At 34.0% G+C, this 16,347-nt stretch overlaps 1 protein-coding gene across 1 annotated transcript; it reads right to left on the reverse strand.

Moving 5' to 3' along the window:
- Nucleotides 1-8,243: 8,243 nt before the first annotated feature.
- LOC122600545 (translation machinery-associated protein 22-like) lies at nt 8,244-13,802 on the reverse strand. The gene is made up of 6 exons (XM_043773276.1): nt 13,632-13,802; nt 13,043-13,123; nt 11,882-11,943; nt 9,853-9,934; nt 9,659-9,726; nt 8,244-8,480 (listed from the first exon to the last, which is right to left on the reverse strand). The coding sequence occupies exons 1-6, from the start codon at nt 13,777-13,779 to the stop codon at nt 8,424-8,426; spliced, it is 498 nt and encodes a 165-aa protein (XP_043629211.1). The 5' UTR covers nt 13,780-13,802; the 3' UTR covers nt 8,244-8,423.
- Nucleotides 13,803-16,347: the final 2,545 nt, after the last annotated feature.

Genomic DNA, 16,347 nt, shown 5'->3' on the forward strand with positions numbered 1-16,347 from the left:
TGGATCCCCGATTACTCGTGGGGAAGCCCGTTACCCAAAGGTTAGTAAGTAAATGAAGGCCCGTCGGGTTCGGGTCCGGGTTGAGGACGAAGATTTTAAATCAGGTTCTGGTCTGGGATTGAGTAAATCTGGCCTATACCCGGCCAGTTTTCATCCCTACCACTAACTCTCTAAAATTATTAACATGACCATTAAAAGAGGTAAAGAAAATAATTCCTTTGATATAAAATAGTTTTAAATATTACTCGTAATATATACTTTGGTGGAATTTAGAGTTGCATTATTTTATTTATTTTGTGTGTGCAAATTATATACGAAACTTTTACATCAAATTAAATGTACGAAACTTTTACAGATACCAATGGTCTCTAGATGAATGTTTGTTTTCATTTCTCTTTTTATCATCGAAGATCAAAGATCGGGGAGGATGTTGTATGTAGTGGAAAGAGAAACAAATATAATGATGACAATTTATATGTTACACGTGTGTTCATACTTCGTGCTTAAAGATTTGTTACCTAATTTTGGAGATATAATCATCATCTCTTTCTTTTTGCTAGCATTGTCGACCCCTTTAATGTGTTAAAAAATATAAGGGATAGTGTCTGCGCATTTAAGCGGTGAGATAGTAGGGGTGATAGGTCATAAAAGTTGATAAATCATAGAGTGTGATCAGAGGCGGATCCAACGTTGTAGAGGAGGGGGCTATGGACCCCAACACATGTTAACCCATGAGTTAATATCTTATACTTTTGTGGTTACACCCTAGCTTTAAAAAAAAAGACCCCAATCTATATTCTCTTTTAAAGAAAAAACCTTCTTTTTATTTTAGATAATTCTATCTTTGAATTACTAGAATTATTTTTGGTTTTTTATGTTTAGCTTTTAATGAATTAATTTACACTCTCAATCTTTATTTTAATAATTAACACTTTAAGTCCTTATCTTATAAAAATTTTCATTATCACAATTACATCAACCTACACCACTTGATATTACCACCACCACGAATAGTACCATCACCAACACCACTAGACCGTCTTCCCCATCAATGCTGCCACATGGCGCGGGTACCATACCCATCAAAGTTGCAAAACCTAACTAGCCCAAATACTTGCTGGTAATATAGTATATGATTGGCCCTATTTTATGTTTGTAAAAAGTTATGGCAGTGTTGCAGGTTTAGAAAGAAGAAGACGTCGGATTCAGTATCAAATATAATAAATCAGCTTTAGCCCTTTAAGTTTTGATATACTTTCATTAACTATATAAATAAATTTTCGTCTTAATCCTTCAAGTTTTAAGTTATTTATAAGTTAGCTATAAAGTGTTAAAATTTGGTTTAAAGTATCCAAACTTTTATTATATTAGTTATTTATATTTTTCATTATTAATGAAATGCGTTTCTAAATTTAACATAATAAGTTTTTGAATTTAATATAATATGATATAGCACATATAAACTGAGATTTTAATGTAAGGACTAATGGTAAAAATGGTTCAATGTAATGAATCGGGTGTATTGTTAACGTGACACCAATAAGCTGAAGTTTGAGATTGTTAAGTTATAAATGGTCTTCGGCGTAAGAGCTATGAAAAATTTCTTTTAAAGGTATCATAATTTCCAAGTTATTGGTATTAATATAAGGGGTTGACAAGTATGCTTCTACCATAATTTTCAGGGGGAAAGAGATTTTATATTCAAATGTGTCATTTTCAGTAGGGGAGTTTGTGAGTGGAAGCATACTTCTACCATGCTTCTAGCAGCATTTTGGTTTTTCTTTTAATATAATTAGAAATGTGGTTAATAATCTCCAATCTTTTGATGGTGTATGAACATTGTTTTTGGAAGCTTTTCATAATCTCTTTGTTTCTAAGGAAATTTTTTTTGCCCTCATCGATTAATATTTCTGGATCCGCCACTGAGTGTGATAGCCAAATGCTTTATTCGTACGGGCTCCGCCCTGGCATTTAAAAATTCATTGAAAGTATATCGAATGACATCTCTAATGAAATAGCATTAACTAAATTTTAAGAACACTCATACAATTTTTATAATTTATCGATATACGGTTTTTGAGATAAAAGATTTTGAATGAATTAGAGGAATAAAATGATTTATGTATGAGAGAAAAAAAAATGAGTGGTTGAGATTTGAGGAGAGCGAAGAAAATGAGTGGTTGAGATTTAAGGTTATTATATGTATATTAGGTAGAGATGTTTAAATTAATGAATATAAAGAATAGGAGTATTTTTGATAATTCAAATCATGAATTGAGATTTTTAAAAAGAGCAAAATGTTTTATAATATAGTATATATATATATGGATATGAATATGAATTAGAATAAGAATATTAATCAATCAAAAGTTTTATTACTATCATTTTTTTAACAGCGGGTTACTATTAAGACAGGCTTAACCTTATCAAAAGTAGAGAAACTACTTCCAGGTTACCAAAGGTAGAAAGGATCTCCAGTCTTACTGAGCATGAGGATCGAACTCATGACCTCAATCTATCTCCAAAACAAAGGTTCTAACCACTGATCCAACCCAGCTGGTTTTAATCGAACAATTACAAGTGTCTTGATATATTAATAACTCCGTTTGTTTATGCTTCATGTATGAAAATATTGTATGCATGTCTCATCTAATTATAATCATATGTATAATATAGTACTTGCATGACAAGGATACGTCATAAGTTGGGTAGAGAAGTACAAAAAAGCAAAACAAGATTCACTCGATTTTCTTTAAACTTTAAATGCTTCACTTTGAATGATTTTCTGCAAGAAAGGCAAAACTTAAGGATTGATGAAAAGGGACCCCTTCGTATGTTTTAAGAAAAAACAAATGTATCCCCACCTTTGTCCTTCCATTCCAACAAACAAAATACTTTGATCCTTTACATGTTACAAAGTTGACAAGTGGGGACTTTTTTCGCTAGACAATCAAACGTTGCATATTGTAAATAAACGTGACATATTCAATGAATTGCATGTATTCTAAGGTTTATACCTCGGTTTACGTCTATATAGAGAAGATTTTTTGGGCTAAAATATATAAAGAATGATGATGTGGGTGACCTCACTAATTGGTAGATTCTTTTGTTTTTTGATATGAAGTCCATGGTGCAATCTCTGACATAGTGACATGAGATAGTTTAGGAGTTAAATAAATTTGCCGTTAAGAAGAAAAAGCGTATTAAACAACAAGTTAAAATCAAGTCAAAGATGATATTGTTACTCAATTGACCATGACTAAGGTTTGTTAATCGTGTGGACAATATACAAATGACAATAGGATCAAAGAGAGATCTTTGATGGCTTTGATTTGATGGGTATCTTTCTTGAATTCCATCAAACACATACAATGTTACTAGTACAAATTCTAATAGATGCAACAAAACAAAAGGTACCCCCGTAACCCATCTGAAGGGATGAAGAAAACTGTTTTAGATGTGAAAGATATAGAAAATCGAATCCATTCATAATATTCTGGTTTTATACAATATATCGTCGTGATGTGATGACGTACCCAACTAAAACCATCAATATCCAGGAAGACTCTAGACGAAGGTTACCCCCGGATACTACGCAGGCTACACGGAGCCTCAGTTTAAAAGGATAAGCACGAATAATATATGTCATCATATGATCACTTCCCTAAATAACAGGATCCTTGACAAGAATACAGGAAACTTAATCACGTCCAAGATATGACGCTACTATATAAAGAAGAGGGAGGAGGAACGGAACTTCAACAACAAACCCTAAAAGAATACACATCAGCTTAACAACCGGCGTACAAGGGAGGAAAACTCATACCAAAATGAAATCGCCATTAAACCCATAATCAACCCTTGTATCTAAACCCCCGATTGGTTGTACAAACAATTGGCGCAATCTGTGGAACACCTGATTCCCACCACAAGAATCACAACTCGATCCAAAAGAGCCAATTCAAAAAAAAAATTCTTTTAGACTCCCGGACAAAATGTACGCTGGTAAAAAAATCATCAATACAACAAGCTATCACCTCAGACAAAACGATCACCAAACGAAAAGACCCAGAGGAATCACACATCCCGTCAAGAGATCTGTGCTTCCCCGACTTGCGAAATGCAAAACCTAGCTAGCAAAGATACATTAATAATACAAGACCAAATATTCAATATTTTTGTAAGAAGAGTCTATATTAACAATGGAAGCGAATGTAACATCATCTATGAACAATGGTGGATTTAGAAAAACTATCTAAAGGGGCACTAAGTAGTATAGGACGTGATAGGCGACGAGTTATAATAAGTTGGGACTATTTAAGTTTGGTTTTCATTACTTTTTAATGAATTATGGGGAAAATACTATCATAAAATCAAAAATGATACAAACACAAATATAATGTTTCATTAAGTTACATAAAAGTATAAAACCCATATATGTAGTATCATATTACAATAAAAATAGCATTCTAACATTTATAAATAAATACAAATATTTAATTAAAATATATACTAAAAATTTGAATGGGCTTGAAAATATAGATAGCAAGGATTGTTGGGTCAACTTGAGGAGGGGGTTAGGAGTTAGGACCCCCTAGTACTACTTTGCATCTGCCACTGTCTATGAGCATTGCTTCTTACAACTACCAAAAGCAATCAAAGCGTGAATGACATGGCCTACGAGTCCACTTGCAGGGTTCACCGGAGACCGCCTTTGGCCCCTATGGGAGATAGATTTAGACATCACCCTGGGGAATATCTGTACCTACAAACAAAAACCCTAGATTTCACTAAAGTATTCGCACTATCACCGCATAACCTCTTCATGGGGAGACCAGCAATCCAACTAATGGAAATGGTATTATCAATGGTTCAGGCCATGGTATTGTTCCAAACAAATGCAGGGGTATGAGTGATAAAATCAAGCTACGGCCAGATGAAGCAAGTAAGTGAAGTTAAAAAGGTAAAAGGAACCCCAAAAGTAAACGAACAACCTATTCAGCCTGGGAAAACGCAAGATAATGATAAGATACTCGTAAACCCAACTTTCCCCGATCAACTAATCACTGCTGGAAGCAGTCTATCAGAAGATTTCAAAAAAAAATTACATAAGCTATTGCAGCAGAATATCGACATTTAACATGGGAATATGCGGACATGACTGGGTTTCCAAGGACCCTCACCCTGGGAGGAAACACCTTCATTACGAAGCATCATCTAAATAAGAGAAAAAATATGGAACCAATACAGCAAAAGAAGTAAAGCCTATCATATAAAAGGGATGAAGCAGCATGTAAAGAGGTAGATAAGCTGGTCAAAGCCAGAATTATACGAGCGGCCACGTACCCTACGTGGATTGTAAACCTAGTCATGGTAAAGAAAGAAGACATAAACAAAGCATGCCCAAAAGATTATTATCCGCTACCAGAGATAGATTGGAAAGTAGAGTCGCTAACAGAATATAAACTAAAGTGTTTTTTAGACGCTTAAAAAGGATATTCACCTAATACAAATGGCCAAAGAAGACAAAGAAAAAACATCCTTTCACACAAGCAAAGGCATATTCTGTTATACAAAAATGCCCTTCGGACTTAAAAACGCAGGAGCAACTTACCTACGGCTCATAGATAAAGCCTTTCACAAGCAAATAGGGCGCAATCTCGAAGCCTACACAGATAATATGGTTATCAAGAGCAGGACAAAAGAAGAACTCCTCGGGGATATTCAAGAGACATTCAACACACTTCGAGGAATCAACATTAAGCTTAATCATAAGAAGTGCTTGTGATGCATTTCATTTACATGAAAACAAAACAGTTTACATGTAAGGGTGAACCACGAGCTTATATAGAACAACGTTATATCAGTTTTTTATATGATGGTCTCTAATATTAGTTTTGTGATATTAAAATGATTGAATTTTTTTAATTATTATTTAATTTATTAATATGTTGCTTTTTTAATGAATATTAGAACTTCAATTTTTTTTATTTAATTAAACTGAAATTGTTTTGACTAAGTGATGATGATATATTATATTAAGTAATATAAATTTATTTTTTTGAACAGTTAGTCGTTATTCAATATCAGAGAACATCTCATCGTATAATAGTGAAGCCATATACGTACTCTAGACTATGAGATGTAGACCATAAGCCGTTACAAGTGATATAAGAGAAAAATCCACAGACTTGTCACTCATGAGAATCGAACCCAAGACCTGTAGAAAAAAGTCATGAATGCATCTGCTACTTCATCTAACTTTATTTGCAATATAAATTTATTTAGTTAGTTCAATTTATTAGAGCATTAAATTTAAGGATAAAATAGTAACACAAATTGTTTGTACGTACTTGGCTACTTTACACTACCAACAAAATAAACCATGTGTTACAAAATCTTGGAAACACCCCTAAATCCGTCCATGTTCACACGTGAACAACTAAATTTTGGAAAACAATCTTGCTAAGTGATAGTAATCTAGTGATCGGGACATGCTATGTATAATAACCATTGTTATATATCAATCTAACTGGCCAGAGATATTTTCAGTTTTCTGTAAGGTTTTGAGTTTGATAATCAGGGATGACAAGTCGTGATGGTTTTTTCACTCTGAAGTCCAAATATTTGTAACGACTTATAGTCATTATCTCGTTGTCTTGACGAATTTTCTTAGATGTCGTAGATAAAATATAATAAACAATAATAAATAAATGCTGCTAACTTGATCATCCCCGTTTGTTTTTATTTATTTTTGAGTACGCACCAAATATCATACAGAATGACTTAGATGTTGTTTTAACCGGATTCAAAATATAAATAATTGAGCTCCATCATCCAATACTTTGCAAGAAAAAAAGACCCTTTAATAATCTACTCATAGATACGACAATATATTATAGGAGAAACAAAATTAGTTTCAATCAATTTATTAAGTGATATCCCCTTTCTTGTTAAGTTAGTTTCAATCAATTTGTTTTAATTAAGTCACGAACAAACAAAATCAGACTCAATTGAGATTTTTTTTTCATTAAGTCTATTGACTTCCAAACTACTCATTGTAGTTTCGAGTAACAAACGACCAACTTCCTTGTCGTTATAAAAGAATTTCATTTCACTGTGATGACCAACATCATATATCTTATACAATTTGTCCATTAGTAACGTCCTAAGGGAAAAAAAAAAAAAAAAACTTTTTTATCGTTCACTGTACAGATTCCATCCAAATTCCATCCAAGATACGAGACCAGACTATATTTAAGTCTTTGGATATATGGAAGAAATTGCCTCTTTCATAATCGGAACTCAAGTTCCATAAATCAATATAACGACCATGTTATTATCCCATTTCCATCAAAACCAATGCATTTAAAATAATACGATTTTTAAAGTAATAGATCATGTCCTTATAAATATCCAACAAACAAAATTTTCTATTCTATTAATTTGAATGCACCATTCCATTCTTACTTTCACTCCAGTAAACCAAACGCAACTTAATAGTTCGAAAATAATTCATGACTGAGACATGGAAGATATGGTGAAACATGATCATGAAAAATTTTCAATATTGATTTGTTCGGGTCCAAAGAGTGTGGAATGGCCCACGTACATAGAAAATTATATCACAACTAATATTATAATAAATTCAAGATTCTTAAAAGTTCGTATACTTTAAACCGTAGTGAATAAAAATGATGTACAAACAGGAAACTATCGTGTGTATTTAGGTCTTGCTTAAGCAATCTACAAAATCTATCAAAGATTTGTTATATCAATAATAATAATGTAATGGATCTTTGAAATATCCTACACCAAAACCGTAACCCATTTCAACTCTCAAATCCAAAACTATATTTTTGTGGGCCAAATGATAGTACATGTACAGCTATGAAACTTCAATGAAAACACATCATATTGTTCTTCATTCTTGTTGCTTCAACTTGCTATGTAAACTAGATAATAAGTAAAATGAAGCAATTTTCAAATGTTGTCATCGTCATCTTTAGGTAAACGAAAATCCTACATCGCATTGCAGCTGAAAGGCTGCAATGACACAAAATGATACAATGAAGTGTATAAGCTAAAATAAAAACAAAGAAAATAATACCCATCATAGCAGCACGTTAGTTTTCCATTCAATCTAAGTTTTCAACGAGTTATTGGGACACAACCATGTTTTAGGTTCACCTACATAACCTATAAAATGAGAATATTAAAGGCAGGTATATAAGAGCTCAAAATTGCAAAATAGATATTATGTTATCATTTATCAAAGATTAGTTTCCATTAAAATGTTCAACAGTGTGTAGGAGACTAACTGAACAACAAAAGCAATTCCTTCTTAAGATCATACACTTTAAGCTTTAAATGGTGATATTTGACTTTCTGGACCAAAAGAAACTTCATATGGTCGTTGGAAGTCACACAGCAGGGACCTTTTTCCCATCTTCAATGAAATAGATGGCTGGTTCTGGGATCTGCAATAAGTTTCAAGTGCAGCAATATTTAGTTTGTGTAAAATGGATTTTAAAGAACAATGTCATGCCATTCCAGATATTAGGCAACATATGACTTCTAAAAAACCACTACTAATGTGGCCTAGTGATCAAGCGTCCTCTTTCCACACAAGAGGCTGAAGGTTCGAAATTTCCTAGGTAAACATCTTGGGGGTGGCCGGTGAAATAGTTGGAACAATCATGGGGATACCCAGTTAGGCTGGGCACATCTGAGCCAAATTCACTTGGCTCCTTAATCACCTATAATTTGACTTCTAAAACTTAGATTCCAGAAATGCAAACTTTGAAGTTGATATGAAAATGAGAAAATATGGTACATGTCATATCCTTTAGTTAAAGTCAAATTTGACTCATATTGTCAAATAAGTCATTTTTTGTATCCATGACATGCAATCCTACAAATCATCAAGATTTACCCTTGATAATAAAAGTAAAAATGCTGGCTAGTTAAAACATATGTTTTTGTAATCTACAGACATGACTACTTTGACCCATTTACTATGTCAACCTGGAAGATGTTTATTTAAGAAAAAGGACAAGTTGAAAAAAACATAACAAACATATTGAAAGTCTCCCAAAATCTATTCAACTGCTTACAAGATCCCAGATCACCTTATTCAAAATAGTTAGATTATTACTAAAATTGTATAGTTTATGTAGTTATCTACATATTTATTTAACTAATCCAATATATTCCAGCAGATGAACCCCAGTCAACCAACCACATTTTTGACATGTTCAAAAAAGTTACCCATTTAGGCCCAAAGTTGTTTGACCAACCACCCTACACATTTTCTACTTCCTGGGTTACAATAGTTATAACTTATATGTGGTTATCCATATAATAGTATTTTAGGGCTTCACAAAGGGATTTCTGAAGGTATTACGTAACACTAGTCCTTGAGCAGAGGTAGTAATTTAGACTTTGATGTCTATGATGATCAAGTAAAGGTAAGATATATTTGATTACGTCAGGCCAAGTATCTGTAATGAACTCCACTATATCGTATGCAATGTCTCCTTGCACATCAATTTGATCTTTCTCCGTTGGATGGTAAAACTAATCCCTCAAGTTGCAATTATTGAATGGTAAAACTCATTATTGAATCCCTCAAGTATATATTGCCTTGAAATTATACCTGAACAACAGAAGCTCCAGTTGCAAATTTCTTTCCAAGCTTTTTTGAAGCATCACTCAGTTTAACACCTGAAATTATCAATACAAACGAAGAAATTCACAAACGGGTAATATGAAGAAGTGAACCAAATAACGTGCACTTGCATAGAAAACTGAAGAACTTAAAAACCACGAATAATGTTGTATAACACTCACCAAAAAGTTCAAGACCTTTCAGGGTGGTGATGGATTTACGCTTGTTGCGGGTTACCTTCTCGATTATAACTTCTTGTCTCTCCTAAAAAACATACGAGAGTTTATTAATATGATGTGAGTAACCATGGAAACCTCGCTACGAACTGGACATGTATGCTCCCATGATAAAATTTATGCATATGACAGCAAAATGAGTGTATCATAATTCAAGTATTATATGCTTCATGGTTTAACAATTACATACTTGTGACTGTCGGATTAATGGTCTTCTATAGCCATTTTAATTTAATTTGTTGTTCAACGCACTTCCAAAGCAAACGAGTACACATACAAATTTCCCACTTTGAAACTGTCTAGATTGGATGGTTTATACTTTATACAAAATACAACCATAGATAAAGCATTACTATATCCTCCTACAAATCATCTTACACACACGTCAATCATCCAACACATTTAGAAACATGTGTATGATAATTTGTAGGATGAAAAAGCCTTTTTCTCAAGGATATCATTAAGTTCAAAGGTTATACTTGTTTGGATATAAACAGGTAAGATTTTATTACCCAGAGATGCCAAGTCTTTTTGACTTAGATGTACACAGCCTAACCGGGGTATCCCTGTTTCTAACCATTTCCTATTTCCGACTAGATTTGATGTTTACCTACGGTTATTTAGAACCTGTGATCTCTTGTGAGGATATAGGCCACCCGACCACAGGAATACATAAGACTTTCAATCATGATAAAATTGTTTGTCTGATGGGTATAGGATTGAACACTGGGTATCAAACCTATCAACTTAAGCACCCTCTAAATTCTGAACTTATGAAGGGTTTTTCTAAGTTTCAAACCAAACACACCCTAAGAATATGGATTTAAGGATCATATATCTCCATCAATGCATTCGAGGTATTTGGACGTATGGCTTAACTGATGGTGTGACATGATATTGTAATCACCAATTTCGATTATTTAGGTCAAAGTAATAATTTTCTCATTATATGGGGTCAAAAGAATCAGATTCGTTTAAGTAGTCAAGCAGATAAGAATCTGCTGCAAAAAATATGATTAATGAAATAAAAATAATAAAATACCATTCCCAACCTTTCCAAACTTTAATCAACTGTATATCCAGTTATCTGATTCTGATTCTTAAAGTTAAAATAATCCCCTTTATGAAAACACATCCAAAAACCTCCCTAATTACTTTAGAGCTTCTAACGCACTTGCAATATAAGTTGAGGAAACTTATTAGCAGCATTCTTTCATGGTTGGTTTCCAGTTTCTAAAGCAGGCTACATTCAGTCTCCATTGTTGCCATGCTAAGTCCATAAACAGGACAAAATTTGACGCAAATGAAGAGCAAGAAGTGCATTTGACATTTTGACTAGATGAGGTTAGCCTCATATTAACTACTCGTCTACTCCTTAAAATAGATTATACTATAGGGCATCACATCCACTAGAGGTGGTAAATAGGTCGTCAATTAAAAGGCGGTCATGTTCACAAGGGGTAGTATATAGGTGGTCACTTGTAGCGTCAAAACCTTAGCAAGGGTCAAAACCAGCTAGTTAAACCACTGTCCAATATAGTAACTCATCATGAATTATATTAGTGCATCAAATGTGAATAACACATTATACTACATTACTAATTCACTGATTACCTAACCTTTTCAATCAAAAGGTTACTTTCAGCGAGTATCCATCTAATCGACCTGTTTCTTCAAAGCTAAACTTTCTTTGACCCTTTAAACATAATACTTAACCCTAACCGACCCATTAATATATAAATGGATCAAAACTGACACATCCAATCCAGAAATGTAATCCTAAAACATTCACCAAGATGGCAAGATATACCAAAAAACTAAAAGAACTAGTTGATAAGCCTTGGAAGGGACCATAAACTCTTTTAAAACTCAGTTTCAATGTTTCATTAAGCCGGACCAGTGGCAGAAGCCAAAGTCATGTGCGCACAAACTTTACATCAAAAGATTAAAGTAAAAAAACTACTCTACCACATACCTTCTTTTTTACTTTTCCACCAGGAAGCCGTTTTGCTGGCTCTTGCTTTGGCACCGAAGAACCTACATTTGATTATAATCAAAGGTTGAACGGTTGAACAGTTGGACATGATAACATCCCAAGCAAACAGAAAAGTGATCCTAAATGGATTATACACAAGGTTCCTGCAATTCAAGATGTAGTCTCTATAGAAGTCAAAATACTAAATTAATTCTCTATATCCCTCTCGTCCTCACCTATTGTCTATCTATAATTATTCACAGACTTGTCTAGCATGAAATAAAGTAATAAACCAAAAAAAGGAAAAAATACAAAAGGAAACAGTTTTTAACTCTGGCAAAGAAATTATTCGTTGCCTGAATTTAAAAAATGAAACCCCTGACTTCACAATAAAACCTCCAAACTCCGTGTTGAGTTAAGAATTACTCATAGCCCCCTTCACATGCTTAGAACCCCTGTCGTACAACTTATCCCAATATTGGTTCGTACCATTACCCTCTTCCCATAGAACCACCTTGTCCTAACTGATGAGTGGAATACATTCTATGGATTCCCAGGTAGCTTCCTAAGCTGAAAGGTTATTCCAACTGATGAGTACCTCACGACCTTCACATTTGGTATTTCCAAGGCCAAGTGATGAACGAATGATTAGATACATTATACCAATATTTTGCCCGAGACAACCATCATAGCCATTGTTTTGGAGTTTCCAAGGCCAAACACCATAGATATACATACAAAACACTAGCAGTAGGTAATTGTCCAAAGTAGCGGTGAACAAGTAATAAACTTATGTCTATTTCTGTCTTAGACATCATAACTTCAAAGAGGGCACCACTAGATTTTTCCATACACCGCTAAACTTGCTTATATGTACTTGTATCATGCGTTTTGTATACTGTACACCTCCCGCTTTTAGTAATGTATAACAGATTCCGGTGGTGTATCTATCACCGCCCTTTAAAAAAAACACATTTTTTACTTCCATTTCTGTTTAGACGGCCTGTTACGATAATCACATGTTAAATCATTTTAAGCACAACTTATGGGATCAAAAACCTTAATTGCATATCTAAGTAAGGCATCATAAGCAGCCTATCAAACCAAAATATCACAATTTTATTTAAAAAAGAATAAAAAAACAAAAGAAAGAAAGAATACCAGAAGGTCCAGTGGCCGAATCGGATATCGAAGATGATTGTAGTTGATCAGAAACTTTTTCCGCTTCCTTTGAATTAGATTCTATAACATCCATCCATCATGATTATTACGAGAAGTAACCGCGAGTTGCAGCGGTGAGATGGTGAGGGTGATAGGTCATGATATGTCATAGGAGGTGATATGTCGTAAAGTGTCATAGCCAGATGTCTTAGCCGTACGGGCTCCGACCTCGGATTTAAAAATTCGTCGAAAGTATATTGAATGACATCTCTAATGAAGAGCATGAAATTTTAATAATACCCATATAACTTTTATAATTTATCGATGTACGGTTTTTGAGATAAAAGATTTTGAAAGAATTATAAGAATAAAATGATTTATGAAGTAGAGTAAAAGTTGTAGGTATTGATGTACAGTACATTATGTATTATCATTTGCACATAGTTGAAATTGAAAGTTGAGACCTTATTTGGTTTGTAATATATTATACAAGTCTAGATTATTATAAATATATTATAAAAATAAATAATCAATACAAAGAAAAGTTTGATAAATTAAAGACATGATGATATAATGGTAGAAACAGTACCTTGAATGAGAAGTGGATAAAGATGGGGAGCGTTTTGAATCAACCAGGGTTTGCATTTTTTGAAATCGGGTCCAAATTCACAGTATTCAGCGGGTAACCCGCATACACCACAATATGCTACTTGAACCGTTTGCGGTTTTTCACCCATTTTTATTACGGTTTTACAAGTTCAGGCTAGGTTGTCTTATAAAGTATTTATGTCATTGTATAAATCTTTTATTTAAACAAGCATGGTACTTGCGCAATGCGGCGGCAGTAGTGGGGAAGGCGGTATAGTTTATTAGAGATTGTAGATAACCGTGCAATGCGGCGCCAGTAATGGGGAAGACGGTCTATTTTATTAGAGATTGTGAGTAGTTACGTAAAGAAAAAAAACAAAAAAGTCCAAGGGCAAATCTGGTAATTTAAAGATAGAATTACCTAATATAAACATAGGTCATTTTTTTTTATAAGGTATTATAGATTTTTAATCGTGCATATTTGTAATTTTGATATGATGTTTAGGGATATAGGTCATTTTATGGGTTTTTGCTTGGAATGCAATTACAAAAACCCACCAAATTCTACTCTATAAATCATATCTAATTTCCCCCAAATTTCACACTCCATAATTCAGATTTTTTCAATCTGTAAAAGTTAATCCAATAATAATAATCTTTTTTCTTTTATAATCCCAAAAATTTACTGTTTTTTTGCTTTAATCATCTATTTGGATCCTAATTCACATACCCTTTTCATTATTTTTGTTTTTGAGGAGATCAGTTTGATTTTTTTTTGCTGTTTTCAAGTTTTTTTTTTTAATGTTTCTTTTTACTGTTTATAAGTAATGTCATTGGCCTTACATAACACAACACGTTTTAGGCGTATTGGCTGTGGATGAGAGGAGAACTCCACAGGCAGCAATGTCAAATGGGTGACCCTTTTGGGAAGTTTACCCGAGCAACCAGAAACAAAGTCGTGAGCCTGCGGGCAAATCGGACAATATTGTGTTGTGGTAAGGCGGGGAGTTAAGCATATATCGCTAACATACAAGGGGGATCTTGTCTATAAGTAATGTCATTGGCCTTACACAACACAACACGTTTTAGACGTATTGGCTGTGGATGAGAGGAGAACTCCATAGTTATTTGATTTATTATTTATTGAAATGTTTTCCTTTGATTTGTATGCAGGAGTGTCACTCCAGCTGATATCTTTCAAGAATTCATTGCACGGGAGGAGCCGGATAAAGGGCATACGACTCTAACGATAGCTGAAGTTGAGGACACGGGACAACATCATGTGCAACCTGAGCCGGATTATTCAGGGAGCTTTTTAACCTTTTATGCTTTTACTGTTTTTGAATGCATTAAATTGGTTAATCTTAGGGCTATTAGTAATTACATGCATTATTGTTTATTCTTTAAACTAGCCCCGAACCCCCTAGCTCCCGACCTTTTAGAATGGACAGACATAAGCCTTAGCATGAAATAATTGAAAGTTCCATGTCATAAGGGTAATCTTGAAACGGTATACATTAGGATGAAATGATACATTTTTCAGATGAGTTTTGTAAAGAAAAATAATGATTTGAACATCTTAAAAGGAAATTTTGTAAAGGTGAATGAAATGGTTTGGGCATTGACTAAGATTAGATTCACATTTTACTCACCTTATTCGCATAAACCACCTGACACTTTAAGTGTGGGGGCGTTTAAGACCCCGCCATGGTAAGTTTAGGGAATGAGTCTGGCTGAAGACTTGGTAAATTTATCGCTTCTTGGACGGCAACTCATGTATGTGTTTTATTTTTCATGCATTAGGTTATTTTGTTTAATATTAATATTACTTCTTGTTCTATTTCGGTTGAACAAGCAAGTAATCGTACTTTTCATTTTTGTTTTATCTTTTCAGTTTTAATATTTTGATTTAGATATGCAAATGACAAGGTAATCATGAGCTTTATAGATCATTGCAAGTGGTGAGGAGAAGAACATCAAGGAACGAGGTTATTCGACCTCAAAGAGATGTAGTGATGGTTTGGAGAAGAATCAGTTCGTGATGTAACACTCAAGACGGAGGAAATATGGTTCACATGAAGAGTTTTGCGCTATCTTGGTATTTTGGCCATAACTTTTTCATCCGATGTCCGTTTTCGACGAGTGACTACGCCACAGAACCGGAAAAGAGAGAGCTACAACTTTGATTTTGAGATCCAGGACCCACCAACGCCGCTAGGACCACTTGAGCGCCGCTTAGAGCAGCAGGTTCATTCCCAGTGCCACTTAGCCTTTCGCCAGCGCCGCTCAGAAGTCCAGTTGCAATTTGAACTTCATTTTAAACCTTCTAAACACATTCCTAACCCCTCCCAATCACCCAGCACTTATCAAGAGCCGCTTAAACCTCCATTAGCACATTGAGATCACCGAAAATCCAAAAAAGAAAAATCAGATAATATCAACAAAAAAAAAGAAGGTGGAGGCGCATCAATGGATCGCCATCAAATGGAGCGACTCGAGTCTTTGAAGTTCAAACATCATCCAAGTCACTCTGCAAATGCCATCTTCAACAGAAATTCATGCAATATAAGCCTGGGAAGTTTCGTTAATCCTTTTTCTTATCATGTTTTTTTTCCTATTACCCTCTTATGCTAGGTTCAGTACAACGAGGACGTTGTACAATTTTAGTGTGGGGGGATGGAATAGTAAAAACCCGTGGTTTAATTGTTTGGATAATC

The sequence above is a fragment of the Erigeron canadensis genome, chromosome 5 (genome assembly GCF_010389155.1).
Source record: "Erigeron canadensis isolate Cc75 chromosome 5, C_canadensis_v1, whole genome shotgun sequence".
NCBI classification, from domain to species: domain Eukaryota; kingdom Viridiplantae; phylum Streptophyta; class Magnoliopsida; order Asterales; family Asteraceae; genus Erigeron; species Erigeron canadensis.